A 17650-nucleotide genomic window follows, 5' to 3' on the forward strand; every position below is an offset into this window, starting at 1 on the left:
AGGAATATCAGGCAGTGAAGGACATCTTTTCCAATTTAAGGATTCATAGGGGTTAAGTATGGTCCTTTTTTTTATGAAGCTCAGGCAACCAATTATCCTGCTTTTTTTTTTTTTTCTGTTTCATTCAGATCCACTGACTTATCTTACTTCTCATGTAGAAGGTCAAGATCACAGTAAATTTGACAAGTTCATGTGCACCATACCTTTTGGCCCATATCTCCAGGGAATCCTCTTGAACCCTGCAATTTTCAGCAGATAACATAAATAAATCAACACACCATTTCTGCAGTATAATCATTTCTTCTATTATTAAGTTTGATGGTTAAGAATATGCTTGCAATGCAAGAGACCTGGGTTTGATCCCTGAGTCGGGAAGATCCCCTGGAGAAAGGAATGGCAACCTACTCCAGTATTCTTGCCTGGAGAATTCTATGGATAGAGAAGCTGGTGGGCTACAGTCCATGGGGTCTCAAAGAGTTGGACACAAGTGAGAGGCTAACACTTTCACCAATTAAAGAAATAATTGTTTTCCATATTTACCTTGACTCCTTTTCGTCCCACAGGACCATAACCTGGGATGCCATCATCACCCTGTGAACAAATCAGTTTATTTCAGTTCCTTAAAAGTGAAAATTAATTGTAACTTATACTGAGGAGATTATAGTGTCAGGAGCAAAGCCCTGGGGACTTCCAGGTGGAGGGAGCCTGACAACCTTGAACTCTTAAAATATGCATGTTGCTTAGTTTTCTGCATTTCCTGGTATGGCCGTGGTACTTTACCGGTCAGCTCTGCTTTTCAGACATTGCAGGAGGCAGAGGGATGGCCATTTAGACTGACGGATCAGTAGTGGTTACTTGCCTGGAAAATTAAGAGCTAGTCCAAAGAACACTGGGTGAGGAATTCCTCAAAGAAGAATTATAAATGACCAGTAAACATATGGAAAAGTGTTATCCTCACTAGTAACCAAAGAAATGCAATTTGAAACAGTAACGAGATAAAATTGGTAAAGATGAAGAAAAAAAAAAAAAGGACAATGCCTATTGTTGGTATGTATGCCTTGAAGTGAATACTTTTCCTGAATAACAATTTATACCTTGTTTGATTTTTCCTAAGGGCATGTTGCAATAGGGTTTAAAGCCTTAATTAAATATGTACATATTCCTTGACCTAGCTATGCTACTTCTAGAAATTCCTATGTAGAAATTAATTATGGCTTCATCCAAAAACTTAGTTACATACAAGAATGTTCATTGCTGTGCTATTTAAGACAGTGAAAAACTGAAAGTAAACTGAATATACAGTAATAAGAAATCGGTCAAATGAGCTAAGGTACATACATTCAGTAGAATATTTTGAAGCTACTAAAAGCAACATTGAGGGGAAGATGTAATGACTTGAAAATATGTTCATGATACAGTGTTAATAGGGAAAAATAGGAGTTTTTTAAGTATCCCAGGATATTAATGTTACATATTTCAAAATGGTGGGATTATGGGTAATTTTTTTTTCCATTTCCCATATTTTATGTTTACCCAACTTTCTACAATATTTACACGCAACATTTTAATAAACATTATTTTTGAGAAGAAAATAAAAATTTTCCTAGTTTTTCCTATATTGGTGGCTCAGTGAACTACTGAGGTCCTGGTACAGCCGGAGACACTAAAACAGATACCCTATTTCTTGATCCTTCTTGATCCTCCCCTCTTCTCGTCACTCTGGAGTTTTGCAGGAACTCAAGAGAAACTGGCAGTCCTGACTTGCAACTGACAAGGCCATATAGGTTGTTAACATCCTGAACTCATCCGTTATTCTCTCTGCATTCCGTGTTCCCTGTTAACAACTGTTCTCCCCTTGTTTCAGCAGACAGACCAGCTGCAGAATGAAAGCTGCAGGGAGCCAGAGGAACGTCCTCACATCTTCCTCGGAGGTCCCAAAACATCTTCTGGACCCAGCTGCTTGACCTGATAGTATCAGCCCTCTTCCGCTTACTGAGCCCTTGGAACTGAGAAAGGGTGAGGGTCCTAAAACCTCGTACCTGCTTTCCTCGCTGTCCAACTTGCCCCGCTGGCCCTGGATCTCCAGGAATTCCAGGTTCTCCCTAGTGAGTGAGGCAAGAAGAGCTTCAGATCAGTAAAAATCAAGCCTGGCTTCCACCACAGGACAGAGCTCAGGCCCATGAAGCTGCCTTGGAGGAGGGAGCCTCTGAAAGGTCTTGAGCAGGAGAGTGGGATTCTGAACAGGCCAGTGGTCTGTTCTCTAGGGATCTTGGAAGTAAGGACACTTCCAAGAAGGCAGGTTGAGTTAGACAGAAGACTGCATGCATGAACAGATTTGAGCTCTGACATCCCCCATGTCCCTGGCCAACTCTGCCACAAGTGCCTTGATGCATTCAGAAAACCAGGGAGTTGAGTTTATCAGAGTTGCTTTATGATAGGTGAATAAACCATGTCTCTCCTAGTGAAATGAGGCAATTTCACAGAGAAAGGAAAAGAATCTATTGCAGAAAATGGGTGAGTGGTTGATGGTGCCTGGATCATGTGAAGAATTAACATGAAAATTCAAAAAACGGAGCTCCTCTTTTCTCAGCATTTGAAATCTGTAGGAATTTACCTTTTTCCCCAAAAGACCAGGCCTTCCAACACTCCCTTTATCTCCTACTGGTCCAGGAGCACCCTGAAAGAAAACAGGAAACATAGACTTTGGCACTGCAACAATTCATACAAAATCTGTCAGAATAGATTGGCTTTTCTTTGTGTCATTTCTAACGACTTCTTGATACTTGCTGAAGAAGAGAAAGAGACCCAACCTGAAACCAGATGCCTTGGGATTCAGTCCTGGTTAAAGGAGCCCAAGTTTTCATTTACAGGGATGTGCCTAGTCCAGATGGGGCCTTAGTGAGAAATTAAAATGGCACCCTTGATGCAACACACATTACTTCTGAATGTGGCAACTCTGTAATGGACTGATCTTGTTAGAACAAGACGTTGTGCTGTCATTGTCACTTTCACGCTCTGCGCCATCCAGGTATGTGAAAAGGGATGCCAAATGTGTTCCTAACCTGCAAAGGGGGCCAACATGTCTCTCACAACCACGCTGGGAAGATCACTAAAGCAAACACAGGCAGCCCTTGCCTTCTAAACTCTCGCCATCTGCACTGAAAAAGTGAACAGATTCAGAACGTTTTCATATGAATCTCTTACCATCCAAACTCTCATTATTCACCATCAGAAACTCAGGAAGCAAGTAGCTTCAGGGGGTGAATTCAAAGCTGAACTTTGAAATCAAATAAATTCGAGTAGCAAGCAATCTTTGTAGAGTCAGTTTCAAATATCTCTCATCAACGGAGACAGGCATGACACAGATAATTTTCAAAAGTTAGAAAAGCCTGAATAATGTATCAGGTTTGTAAATGTTCCTGAGTCAGCATGATGCGCATTCTCCTAAAGGCTTTCTTCAGGCAGATGAAGTAGGTCTGTGCTTTCCAAATCAAACCCCAGGGAAGGAGAAGGGGGAATGAACAGGGAATCTGAGCTGTGCTAAGTATTTTTCCCCCAGTTTGTCCCAGGTTAATCCTCAAATGAAAGACTCCACATCTAGATAATATAATATAATCTCTATGCGAAGATGTTTCTGAAGCAAGAGGAGAAGGGAGGTTGGAGGCCACTGACAGGACCACCTTGGTCACGCACCTGCGGTCCTTTCTGTCCTTCGTCTCCCTTCTCTCCTTTCTTGCCCGGAGGTCCGCTTAATCCCTTTGGGGGTGACAAAAGAAACACAATGCAATCAAGTCAATGAAAAGGGGTTTTCTTTGCTACTGCTCTTGAAAGACGCGCATGGAAAAGCACCAGCCTAGCCCTTCAAGCAGTTTAACACAATGATTAAGCTTGTCTCAGAAGAGAAGGTGCTGGGAGATCCCGACTCCGTGGAGCAGCTCTTATGAAGAAATTCCCTGCCTGGGTATAAGACCTTATCCCTCTGTAACAGGTAGAAATGGAAAAGAGATTTAAAGAAGAAATAAAACCCACAGAAGAAGGAAGCGAGACACAAACAGTAGGCAGATGGACTCCTGTGATGTGGCAAGTTATCGGGCCAAAGTACTTCGATGTGTAAAAGAGAAAGCAAGTTGTTCTAAGTTAGCACAAAAGGACATTTTCACAGAAGATCTCTATCAGAGGAATTAAAACATATTAGCTGCCATATTTCCCATCAATTGTTTGGTTCTCATATGGTTCTCTCGCATGGAAAGGAAAATGAGAGGTGCTGGTATAGCTTCTCATCACCAAAACAGCAGCTGTAAGATGTTTTGGCTGCTCAGGGTGAATGGTGGTCAGAGCACCCACTCTCACCTTGGTTCACAGTCTGAGCATCACAGGAACCCTATAGGGGCTCAGATAACACCACTCCTCTCCCTACAAAGGCTGGGGATGGACTTAGGCTGGCAGTCATGTCTGACTCATTGCAGTCCCATGGACTGCAGCACGCCAGGCCTCCCTGTCCATCACCAACTCCTAGAGCTTGCTCAAATACATCCATCGAGTCAGTGAGGCCATCCAACCATCTCATTCTCTGTCGTCCCCTTCTCCTCCTGCCTTCAATCTTTCCGAGCATCAGGGTATTTTCCAATGAGTCAGTTCTTCGCATCAGGTGGCCAAAGTATTGGAGCTTCAGCTTCAGCATCAGTCCTTCCAATGAATATTCAGGACTGATTTCCTTTAGGATTGACTGGTTGGATCTCTTTGCAGTCCAACAGACTCTCAAATGAGTCTTCCCCACTACCACAGTTCAAAAGCATTAATTCTTCGGTGCTCAGCTTTCTTTATAGTCCAACTCTCACATCCATACGTGATTACTGGAAAAACCATAGCTTTGACTAGACGGACCATTGTTGGCAAAGTAATGTCTCTGCTTTTTAACATGCTTTCTAGGTTTGTCATAACTTTTCTTCCAAGGAGTAAGCATCTTTTAATTTCACGGCTGCAGTCACCATCTGCAGTGATTTTGGAGCCCAGGAAAATAGTCTCTCACTGTTTCCATTGTTTCCCCATCTATTTGCCATGCAGTGATGGGACCAGATGCCATGACCTTAGTTTTTTGAATGTTGAATTTTAACCTAGCTTTTTCACTCTCCTCTTTCACTTTCATCAAGAGGCTCTTTAGTTCTTCTTCGCTTTCTGCCATAAGGGTGGTGTCATCTGCATATCTGAGGTTATTGATATTTCTCCCAGCAATCTTGAATCCAGCTTGTGCTTCATCCAGCCTGGCATTTCACAAGATGTACTCTGTACATGAGTTAAATAAGCAGGGTAACAATATACAGCTTTGAATGTACTCCTTTCCTAGTTTGGAACAAGTCGGTGTTCTACCTCCAGTTCTAACTGTTGCTTCTTGACCTGCACACAGATTTCTCAGGAGACAGGTAGGGTGGTCTGATAATCCCATCTCTTCAAGAATTTTCCATAGTTTGTTGTGATCTACATAATCAAAGGCTTTGGCATAATCAATATAGCAGAAATGGACGTTTTTTTCTGGAAATTTCTGCTTTTTTGACGATCCAGTGGATGTTGGCCATTTGATCTCGGGTTCCTCTGACTTTTCTAAATCCAGCTTGAACATCTGCAGGTTCATGGTTCATGTACTATTGAAGCCTGGCCTGGAGAATTTTGAGCATTACTTTGCTAGCATGTGAGATGAGTGCAATTATGCAGTAGTTTGAACATTCTTTGGCATTGCTCTTCTTTGGGATTGGTATGAAAACTGACCTTTTCCAGTCCTGTGGCTACTGCTGAGTTTTCCAAATTTGCTGGCATATTACGTACAGCACTTTCACAGTATCCTCTTTTAGGATTTGAAATAGCTCAAGTGGAATTCCATCACCTTCACTAGCTTTGTTTGTAGTGATTCTTCCTAAGGCCCACTTGACTTTGCGTTCCAGGATGTCTGGCTCTAGGTGAGTGATCATCTTGGCTAGTGACATTGTGCAGGAGACAGTGATCAAGACCATCCCCAGGAAAAAGAAATGCAAAAAGGCAAAATGGCTGTTGGAGGAGGCCTTACAAATAGCTGAGAAAGAAGAGAAGCAAAAGGCAAAGGAGAAAAGGAAAGATATACCCATTTGAATGTAGAGTTCCAAAGAATAGCAAGGTGACCAACTACCCTTGTGTTAAAGCCACTGTCTTGGATGACCCTAGCATATTTCTGATATGGAAAAGAAAGAGATGTCACAACTCCAATGCCTGTCTCACTAATGATATGACCAAGAGAATATGCAGATGCCTCAAATGGAGCCCTATCAGTGATATTCTGGAAGCCCTGTCACCCCCCATAGAGCTAGCTTCAGAAGAGGTTAATAACAGTTGTCAATTTCTAAGTTTCCTTTATGGGAGTCTGTGTGCAGGACCTCACTTAAGTAAAACCAATTTGTTGATCCGGATACTGATTAGTGACAAAGTATTAAGGTCTCAATAATTCATTATGATTAAAATGCAGACACGATGCCAGGTACACACAAGAGCAAGCTTTCCTCTATAAGTGAGCTGCAAAAATGGAGCAAAGTCATCTACCCGCATTGGGAAATGCAGAATCCCTGAGACATGTACCATGGAGGAGGGTAGGGGCAACTTCAAATTGTTTCAGTTTTTTATGTTTACACAGAACTACATCTTCCCATCAGAATAGCAGCATTATTATCAGTATTATAAATATTCCGACACACCTGTGAGCCTTGTAATCCTTCAGCTCCTGATTCACCTTGAGGTCCAGGCGTCCCGGGTTCCCCCTGATGGATGAATTTTCAGTGTTAAGATTCTCTTCACATGGTTTCCATCTAGGTTTTCTCTTCACAGTACCTAGTGCTGCATGGCATGGTACCTGGAACTGTCTTGTCTGACTTGGATCGTGCCCCTCTTGGCCTAGGACTGTACTCTTCCATGCTGTCTAAGGACTGGACTCCAGGTCATTCCTTACTCTAAGACAGAATTGCTCTGTCTTGCAGTCAAAGCCCAGGGTCGGTGAACAGCACAGTCTGCAGATCCACACAGGTCCCCTTGTCTCTGAGGTGTTCATGAAGGAGGCTTGCCTTACTTTAGGTCTGTCCTGTGTCTGGCCACCTAACTGATGGACACTGGCTCCACCGGTTGGTAGGGCTCATATCCAGTGCTCGGCACTTCCTGCAGCACCCTTATCAAATGCTAGCTCATTGGCCCCACCTCCCGTAGAGGACAGGAGAGAAAGGCTACTCACCAAGGCTCCCTGGGCTCCCCTATGGCCTTGTCTTCCCTGGATCAGAAAAGACAGAGGGTTAGTGAGTGGGTGTCTAGATGGAGGCTCCTTAGAGGCAATCCGATCTCTCTTGTTCCCGATAGACAGAATAACGGGCAGCTTGCAGAAACGACTTCCCCGAGCCACTCTCCAAAGACAAGCTTACACACCAGGCACTTAATTACTAACTAACATTTGGGGGATTGATTGCAAGCCAATCGAAAAGTCATTACAAAAAAAAAAAAAAGTCATTACAGACTCAGCTCTAGTCTGACAACCCTGACAATTATCTGGGAGGCTGTTTGGAGAATCAGATCATCCCAGAGCACCTGTCTGATGCCCACCCGCTCCGGCAAATCCCACAAAGTACTGTCTGCTGATCAGAGGTTTCCTGCTTGAGAACAAGATGTGCCATATCCACTGCTCTCTGTCCCAGCCCCTGATCATATCTCAGGGGAGAGTGAAATATCATTACATACAGTGCCCCTTAGACTCCATGGAATTCTCCAGGGAGGATGTGGCTGATGGGTTCCACGTGCTGGTACAATGCCACCATCAGGGTCATCAGAGAAAAGCTGGTCTGAAGCCAAAATCCAGCAGCAGGTCTCCAGAAGCAACTTCACGTTGCCAGGGCAGGCTCTCCACCTAGTGGCTATCTCTGCTTTCCAGAGGGTGGCTAAGCCAGAGGAAGATATCCCAGCCCCAGATCCTAACTTTTTTCCTAAAAAGCTATAATGAGGTCTGTCCTGACCCCTCACCTCCCAGCTCTGCCTCACTGAAGTTGCTGGAGGGACATCTCACCCATCAGTCGACTTTGTGTGGTGATAAACAACTGTGATTACTTCACATACAAAACAAATACTTAAAAAAAAATTTTTTTTTCCCTACATTCATTTGGAAAGGTAGCCATGGAAATGATTACAGAACAGCTGTTTTCTTTCAACTGCCCAGCTTCTCAATCTTCTTAGAATAAACCACCTGACCAAACATCACCTCCACCAGGTTGGCTAATGATTAGAATTCCTCCAGCGAGGTTCTGCCTCTTGATTCAGGTACTCTTTGCTTATAAAGTGCAAATACCCTTTGGAGAAGCTGCTGTTTGTAATTTGTCAGCTATTTGTACCTTGATGTGACTCACAGAACTCTTGAGAGATGAAAGCGGAGAAGAAACAGTACATAATGTTTGAAGTCACTGTTTCATGATGTCGTAATTCTGTCTCCATTAAAAAGCAAGAATGAAATGGCATTCATTCTGTATACAGACAGTGCAGCCCAATGGTTAGGCCGTTCATTGTCCTCTGAAGTCAGACGGCTGTGAGCTCCGCCTTGCCCTTTGAAGCCTGGGTGGCACAGAGCAATTGTACAATAAGCCGGAGCCTGACTGGTTAGGAGTGAGACACCCTGGTTCAAACCCCAGCTCCAGCATTCACTACCCATTCTGATCCCAGCCAGTTTGTCCAAGGTCCCTTGCTTTTTCTCATCTGTAAAATGGCTATAATCATAGTTTCTACCTGATAGATTTGTTATGACGATTACACAAATTAACATTTGAAACTGGTTGGAACCGGACCTGGCACAAATTAGGTGCTCTACAAGTATAAATACTACTATCTGTAAGTATTCCTTATGCTTGATAGGCCAAAGGCATTGGGCCTGGAAGAAAAGCATGTCAGTCACTCAGTCATGTCCCACTCTTTGTAACCCCATGGACTGTAGCCCACCAGGCCCCTCTTTTCATGGGATTCTCCAGGCAAGAATACTGGAGTGGGTTGCCACTTCCTTCTCCAGGGGACCTTCCGAGCTAGGGATTGAACCCAGGTCTCCTGCATTGCAGGCAGAATCTTTACCATCTGAGCCACCAGGGAAGCCCCCAAATGAGCCTGGAACATGCTTTCAAATGGTCTGGTTCTTAGTACACGGGTCCATTGCTTTTTCAAGAGCTGGGGCAACAATTTAATTTATATAGATTGAAATTGTGTCACCCACGAGGAGATGTCTTAGGTTTGCTTGTGTTTTTAGCATTTGTCATCCATTTAAGATCCTCTGACCATCATAGAGAATTCTAGCCTTCACTGGAAAAGTGAAAGAGAAGTAGAAAAGCCACTGCTTTATATCCATCCGTGTTGCCTCATTTAGTTCAAGAGAAAAGAGGTTAGAGGAGGAGATGGGCAGGAAAGTGGGTGAGGATGGCAGAAACAAGCTGAGCCTCCTGTCTGTGAAGTGACTTAAAGTCACTGGGTGGTTTGTCCAAGTAGTAATCCTTCTGCCTGGCCCCAGCACCTCTTTTTTTAAAAGTGCTAATTGACAGTGACTGCTATAAAGCTGTTTCACACCAACAAAACTACATATTTATCTTTCAGATTTATAGCATTTAGTTCATCTTGCTGATCTCCTGCTTCCTCTGATTAATTTGAATTATCTTGTGTGGAGAGGAGGGCAATGTCCCAAAGAATTTCACTAGTAGCATTGGGAGGCCTAAGTCACCCAACTGGAGACCTTTCCCCTTAAGAACTGAGTCAAGATAAACAAAGGCAGGAGGAATTAGAACACTCACCCATTATCTCTCCCAGAGAGAGAGGCAAAAGCCACAGCTTTCAAAGTGGCAGGAAGATTCCAAATTTACAACAGAAAAGGAAGCCAAGTATTTCTAGTGTTCTCTTGACCAAAACCCAGGGCCAAATCTAGGATGTTTTACGTAATTTCTTTTTGTGATCTCCAACTGAGTGCATGATGAGTGGGTTTCTAACACACCATAAACATACTCTCTAATGTCAGTAGTCCACAAAGGGAAAATGATTTCTTGGTTGTTCTTTAAAAAGAAGGGGAAATCCAACATTTCTGTTTTAGGCGTGATATCACACGGGATGTTGTAAAATTACTTGCAGCATCTCAAGGTTGCCACTGGCTCACCCCTAATCGCCAATGTTTTGGTTTATTCAGGAAGAATTTATTAATATCTGTGATTTTTCTTTCCCACTGGTGATATACGAAGAGGAAGAGAGTATATTTGAGTGTTAGTCGCTCAGTCATGTCCGACTCTTTGCGACCCCATGGACTGTAGCCAGCCAGGCTCTTCTGTCCATGGGATTTTCCCAGGCAAGAATATTGGAGTGGATTGCCATTTCCTTCTTCAGGGGGTCTTTCTGACCCAGGAATTGAACCCAGATCCTGTATTGCAGGTAGATTCCTTACCTTCTAAGCTACCAGGGAAGATATATATTTCTTAATGTTCTTTAAAAAGCTCAAAGATGCTGAGCTACTGGAGGAGGATTCTCATGTGAAAGTCATTGGCTCTCTCCAAAGACATTTAAAAGCTTCCAGAAGGTGGAAAGGGAAAAACACACCATCACAATGGTCCTCAACCAGGAGCAGTTTGCCCCCTATCACTATCCTCGACTGAAATTTGGCAAGATCTGCAGACATTTCTGGGTGCCACAGCTCAGGAAAGCGGGTGTTACTGACATCTAGTGTGTGGAGACCAGGGATGCTGAAAATATCATATAATGCACAGGAAAGCCCCTCAGAACAAAGACTCATGAAAGTGAAAGTCACTCAGCTGTGTCCAACTCTTTGCCACCCCATGGATTATACAGTCCATGAAATTCTCCAGGCCAGAATACTGGAGTGGGTAGCCTTTCCCTTCTCCAGGGGAATCTTCCCAACCCAGGGATCGAGCCCATATCGCCCACATTGCAGGCGGATTCTTTACCAGCTGAGCCACAAGGGAAGCCCAAGAATACTGGAGTGGGTAGCCTATCCCTTCTCCAGCGGATCTTCCCGACCCAGGAATAGAACTGGGGTCTCCTGCACTGCAGGCGGATTCTTTACCAACTGAGCTATCTTGACCCCAAATGATAACAGTGTCAAGATAATACTCTTGGATCAGCTGACTGCAGGGACACATATTCTGAATGCCTCTGTGGCATCTGCAGGTGATAAGGAGGGGCAATAAATGTCACGGAAATACTTACCCTGCTCCCTTTGGAGCTAGGACTGCCTGGCGTCCCTTTCTGCCCAGTTCTACCCTGAAAGAAAATCATTTCCCCAAAATCATAAGGTGAAAGATTCTGAAGAAAGGACAAAGGCATCAGCATAACAACATCAAATACCATTAAAACTGAACAGATGCGTCAAGAATACTTCTGCATATTAACCCTATTGGGTATGTATGTATTAAAGAGGAAAATGATATGGCAACATGCACTGCTATGACGGTTTCCCCATATAACAATATCACCTGCCAGAAATGTGATGATTTTGCCCATAGAGATGTAAGTTACTACAGACATGCCTTATTGCAAGAAAATAAGGCTCTCTTAAACTGAGGAGTGATTGTTCAATTATAAAAAAGGGTTATGTATTTTACTAAATAATTAATTTAGACTTTAAGAAAGCCTCAGCTCCATAACAGAATTAACCAACTCATATACATTAAATAGATCCAATTACTTGTCTTCCTTGTTCTCCTTTGGAGCCCTTTTGTCCTTTGATGTTACTGCTTTGTCCTGGATTACCCTAGAGGAAGATTTAAAAAGTACTTTAGAATCAAGAAATATCAGCCTTTTTTTTTTTTTCCTCAAAATAGTACAATGTTCAAGAACTAAGCTAATTTGGGCTAAGTAATGAGAGGTGGGAGAAAATTCTCCATATTTGAAGCACAATTTTTTTAAAAGATGAAAGTAATATTTTCCTAAATCTGAAGGAGGCTTAGTGATGATAAATGAAGAATTATGAGTGCTTGCTGAAGTTACAGTGATTTTCCCTTCTCTATACTGGCAGCTTCACTAATGCACACATCCAAACAGGCTTATGCCACTCATTCAAAATGTAGCAAGATTCCCCTGTAATCGAGTCTGCATTAGGGAATCTACAGGACTGAAAACTCAATAAGCAAAATTATGGAAATTTCATTCCCAAAGGAACTTGACAGTCTTAAAATGAATAAGATGGAATTTTGTTCCCATCTCTGAGGTTTTTTATATATAATCAGCCCAGATCACATGCAGGTTTACCTCCAACAAATCAGCCTCAGTCAATACCTACTACACCCCTCCCAAGTATTATGTTTGCCTACAGGTTATTGGAAACACAAGAGGAAAAAACACAGGAAATGTGGAGTAACTATGCAGTTCAGAACCACCTGGGCCCCAGAAACTTACAGGATCCCCTGGGAAGCCCTTCTCCCCATATCCCCCAGGGGGGCCTCTGGAACCTGGGCTGCCCTGAAAAAAAAATAATAAAATGAGCTCCGAGTTAGCTTGCAGGAGGGTGTTAACATTTCAAGTGCTGTGGCATTTGGAGGGGAGAAAATCAATCAGACCAGATGATTCACATTCCTCTATCCCAGCCAGATTCCTTTCTGCCTCTCAAGCAGAACCAAGCCCAGTTTGAAACCTACAGTCAGGTCTATTTATAATGAGGCTGAGAAAAGGTAGAAATTCTCATGGTCTAGCACCACCCTCTAGAACCTTCTGCAGAGATGGAGAGGTCTCCATCCGCACTATTCAGTACACTAGCCCCTGGCCATGGGCGGCCGTCAAGCACACGAAATGCATAAGTACGATGGGAGAACAGAATTTTTCATTTTAGTTAATTTGAATTTAAGTAATTACATATTGCTAGTGGATATCTTACGGGACATCCCAGCCAGTCTAGCCACTTCTGACACCTGTAATTAAGCTATCCACCAGAAGCCGTCAGAGGGATGTTCCCTCGTCACTTCAGATGACTATTCCCGACTGAACTCACCCAAGCCAGCATCCTTGCAGGAATTTTGACTGACTTATTTCCCGCTCCTCTGGTCACCCAGAAATCTGACATCCTGGAGCCACAGCCAGGGTCAGACAAACAAGATACCAAGGGTACAACATTTGGGTAGGCACCCAATCTACATCACGCTGAGAATAAGTGCTTCCTTAAATTTTGCATGCCAGGGCCTCACTCCAGCCTGGACCCTGTTACATCCTTAATGTGTCTTTTGTCTGTTGCTTCATATGAAGGCTTCAGCACATCTCACCCTGGTTACTACAGATCCACCTCTCATCTTTGCCTTGCATCTATGTCATCCCCAACACATCCTCCACACTACTGTCATGGAATATTTCTAAAATGCAAATTGGATTGTGACCTCCTTGCTTAAAATCTTTTTAAGGCTCCATATTCCTTAATGGTTGTAACCCATACTGCTTCTCCTTGGCTCACCAGTGCCTTCCCCAGCTCTTCCCATCCCCCTTTGAACCCCAACTCCCTCCACCTGAGCCTTAATGCTCACACCAGGCAGAACAACTTGCAGGGCCCCCAAAGCCTCCATGTCTTTGCTTAAACGAATGGATACAAAATTTGTGGTACATATATATAATGGAATATTACTCAGCCATTAAAAGGAACACATTTAAATCAGTTCTAATGGGTGGATGCAGCTGGAGCCTATTATACAGAGTGAAGTCAGAAAGAAAAGCACCAATACAGTATATTAACACATATATATGGAATTTAGAAAGATAGTAACAATGACCCTATATGTGAAACAGCAAAAGAGACATAGATATAAAGAACAGACTTTTGGACTCTGTGGGAGAAGGCGAGGGTGGGACAATTTGAGGGAATAGCATTGAAACATGTATATTACCGTACATGAAATAGATCGCCAGTCCAAGTTCAATGCATGAAACAGGGCTCTCAAAGCCGGTGCCCTGGGACAACCCAGAGGGATGGGATGGGGAGGGAGGTGGGAGGGGGGTTCAGGATGGGGGACACATGTGCACCATGGCTGATTCATGTCAATGTATGGCAAAAACCACCATAATATTGTAAAGTAATTAGCCTCCAATTAAAATTAAAATTAAAAAAAAAAAAAAAAAAAAACTGCTCCCTCTGTCTGGAATGCCCTCTCTCCACGTCTTGCTAATTCCTATTCATCTTCAGTTCAGTGATCATTTCCTCCAGAAAGATTTTCTGCTCTCCCTCCCCACTCTTCTCTGGGCCCACACAGTTGCCTATAACATGATCCCAACCACATCCCTGCATTCTACTAGCTACTGCTATCTCCATCTTCCCAACCACACCAGAGGGTTCCTGAGGACAAGGACAGTCTGGTTCATCTCTGAGTCTTTCGTGCATAACTCAGTGCCTGACACACTCCAGGTATTCAAAAGTATTTGATAAATAAGTGAGTCAGAACATAAAAGGAGAGCTGCTTGGAACCAAGGAGGCACACATTAATGAGTGTTGAAGTGAACTGAATATAAAATACATATATATATATACATATATATATATATGATGATGATGATCTAGTTGCTAAGTCATATCTGACTCTTGCGACCCGATGGACTGTAGCCTGCCAGGCTTCTCTGTCCATGGGATTCTCCAGGCAAGAATACTGGAGTGGGTTGCCATTTCCTTCTCCACAATATACATATCATTGTGATCTGCTATATCAAGTCCACCAAAATAATTCTGTCCTTTTCTCTTGCTTTTTTTTTTATGCAATAAAGAAAACAAGTTGCCAATGGGCAAATGGATTCACTTGCAGACTTCCAAAAAGCATGCTCATAGATTCTTGCAAGCCTTGGATCTTTCTAGCCTGGAAATTCTCGAAAACTGCATAGTTACCCACTTGCCCCAAATGGGGATGCACCATCTATTCAGTGGTAATAGGCTTCACTGTATGCCAGTCAGCTGTCCACTTTCTTCCTCATAACCTCTGACACACTACAGTTAAGATTATCTCTAATGCCAAATTCTCCTTCTTTAATGTACAGAGAAGTGTTACCTGGGACCCTGGATCACCTTTTTCTCCCTTTTTCCCAGGAAGTCCATGAAAGCCCTAAAAGAAGACAAAGCAAACGAAATTCCCATTAAAGACATACATCGATCTGATGATGATTTTGTGTCACTTGAAGAAAAATGGCTTACCTCTTCCCCATCCAGTCCATCAACCCCATCATCTCCGTGTTCTCCCTGAAAGACAGACAAGGCAGATCTTTGCCACCTAATGTGCAAACTAATCCCATTAAGAAGTCAAATTTGACTGAGGAGTAACCACACGTACCTTATATCCAGGAAATCCTCTGTCTCCCTGTAAAAGATTAAATATCTCTCACTGACATGTCAAAGTCTGAAGGTGGATTCAGTCTGTTGGGGCAGGAAGGGGCTGCTTCCATGGAGAGTGACTGTGTTTTCCTTTAGTTACTTTTGGCTATACAGCCACAAAGAGGTTATGGGTGGAATTTAATTAATGCTCATAATTTATTGAAATGACTAAAGAGACTTAGTCTGCTGAGGAAGAAACTAGCATATAATTAGAGACAGGGAAAGCGGGAGGAGGGATGGAAGAGGGAGGGAATGGAGGAGAGACAGAAGATGCCGTAGGGAATTTAAAAACATTTACCTTTTGACCCCGCTGCCCTGGACATCCTGCACTCCCTCTGCTTCCTTGGGGTCCAACTTCTCCTCGAGATCCCTGGGGAAAGGTACCCAAACAGATATCCATGGTGATTCTTTGGCCAGAAAGCTGCCAGCCATTTAGTTTTCCAGAGTGAAGCCAGAACTGCGCACCCCGAACTCCAGTTAGAGCAAACTCGCCTGCACACTGGTTCATTAATTCTGTTTGTCCCCTGGATTCAAACATTTTCCCATCAGTGCTCCTGTACAGATCCAAGATCACACTAAGGTATGACGTGAGCTCAGCTGCTTCCCTGCCCTCAACGGAAAGCACAGCCAAAGGTCTGAAGTCACATCACTTTCCAGCCACATTTCAAATGCTCCCCTGACACATGTTGACCCTGACATCTTGCCCAGGCCCCTAACCAGCCTGGAAAAATCACCATGGCTCATGGCAGAGAAGTAAGTTGGTTCCAGGGGACAGGAGCTGAGCAGAAGCAGCTGATCAGAAGAGACACTGCCTCAAGCCAGTGCTCATGGGAAGGACTCCCCAGTTAAAGATCCCCCAAATTAGAGGATCCACCCAGGGAAGGGTACCCAAGATCAATGGCCTGTGCATCTCTCACTAGTCCAGCTTCTCCCAGGAAATATTTAAAAACAGGTAAGGGCTGGAATGGGCTTCCCTGGTGGCTCAGATGGTAAAAAATCCACCTGCAGTGCAGGAGATCTGGGTTCGATCCCTGGGTAGGGACGATGCCCTGGAGGAGGGCATGGCCACCTACTCTAGTATTTTTGCCTGGAGAATTCCATGGAGAGAGGATCCTGGTGGGCCACAGTCCATGGGGTCGCAAAGAGTCAGGCACGATAGAAGCAATGTAGCACGCATGCACCACACAATGGCTAGAATAAAATGAGTCTCAAGAGAAGAACAGTACTGTGTTTCCTGAGAGCTGGAATCCTCAACTGTCTTTCCCCATTGAGTCCTTGGGGCTTGGCTCAGATCGGGGTGCACAAAAGGTGCTCGTGGATCGCTGTGTGAATAAATACTAGCAATAAAAAAAAAAAATACTAGCAATGAACTTAGTTCTCTCCTTCCTGGCAGGTGAGGGCAGAGGCAATTTCCCTTTCACTGCTTCGCTTTCTTTATTTTTACTGAGGTTTGTTTGCAATAAAGGCAGAAGGCCTCACCCATGGCCACAGGTTGCTGAAACTGAAAGTGAATGAAAATTGCTCAGTTATAAACACTATAAACACTGTATTTGTCAAAGCAATGCAGATGTGTTTAAAACATTCATCAAGTGCAAAGTGTTAGTTGCTCACTCGTATCTGACTCTTTGCAACCCCATGGACTATAGCCCGCCAGGCTCCCCTGTCCATGGAATTCTTCAGGCCAGAACACTGGAGTGGGTAACCTTTCCCTTCTCCAGGGGATCTTCCCAACCCAGGGATAGAACCCAGGTCTCGCACATTGCAGGCAATAAGAGGAACCAAAATGTCCCCATGGTTTGGACTCAGCCAGCTGTGGGCTCACAGTCAGGCAGTGGGTGACTCTCTTCCCCTCACTGGCTGGCTCAGTTGGCTCCATAACCCCTCCACAGGTACAGTGGGTAAACTATAGTTTTAGAGGAATTTTTAAGTTGACAGAGGAGGAATCCAAAGGCCAAGAACTTACATATCTTATTAAGGTTTCACTAGGTCAGCCTTGGGCCGTCTGACGCTGGAGGCTGTACTTTTAATCTCAACTTGCTATGCAGACAAGGGCTCTAAGCAGGTGGAGATGCAGGTTGGATACCTCCTGAACTTTCCCCATCCCAGTGGAGCTACCCAAGTGGTTTCTGTTCCTTCAAATCCATTTTTATAATTTGACTGATGAACCAAGAGAGAGTTATGGTTTGGGCGTAAAAGGCTGAAAACTCAGAAGCCTTGTGTGGCGTAGGACCATGACACCACATGTCAGGGTGCTTTGCCCATGTCTCTTTCCACCCTGGAAGCACTGGGCTGCCG

The 17650-nt window shown here is 43.8% G+C and overlaps 1 protein-coding gene across 4 annotated transcripts in view; it reads right to left on the minus strand.

Annotated features, from left to right (window-relative positions):
• COL6A5 (collagen type VI alpha 5 chain) overlaps window positions 1-17650 on the minus strand; it is a 156252-nt gene that overhangs the window by 76292 nt on the left and 62310 nt on the right. For all 4 annotated transcript variants that reach the window (XM_043474754.1, XM_043474753.1, XM_043474752.1 and 1 more), the window contains exons 14-27: window positions 15654-15725; window positions 15315-15341; window positions 15179-15223; window positions 15036-15089; window positions 12421-12483; window positions 11711-11776; window positions 11233-11286; window positions 7244-7279; window positions 6717-6779; window positions 3694-3756; window positions 2615-2677; window positions 2040-2102; window positions 541-591; window positions 204-239 (exon numbers count right to left, since the gene is read on the minus strand). In XM_043474754.1, the coding sequence (XP_043330689.1) occupies window positions 204-239; window positions 541-591; window positions 2040-2102; window positions 2615-2677; window positions 3694-3756; window positions 6717-6779; window positions 7244-7279; window positions 11233-11286; window positions 11711-11776; window positions 12421-12483; window positions 15036-15089; window positions 15179-15223; window positions 15315-15341; window positions 15654-15725 (756 nt within the window). The remainder of the gene's footprint in view (window positions 1-203; window positions 240-540; window positions 592-2039; window positions 2103-2614; window positions 2678-3693; window positions 3757-6716; window positions 6780-7243; window positions 7280-11232; window positions 11287-11710; window positions 11777-12420; window positions 12484-15035; window positions 15090-15178; window positions 15224-15314; window positions 15342-15653; window positions 15726-17650) is intronic.

Source organism: Cervus canadensis, chromosome 7 (assembly GCF_019320065.1).
Source record: "Cervus canadensis isolate Bull #8, Minnesota chromosome 7, ASM1932006v1, whole genome shotgun sequence".
NCBI classification, from domain to species: Eukaryota; Metazoa; Chordata; class Mammalia; order Artiodactyla; family Cervidae; genus Cervus; species Cervus canadensis.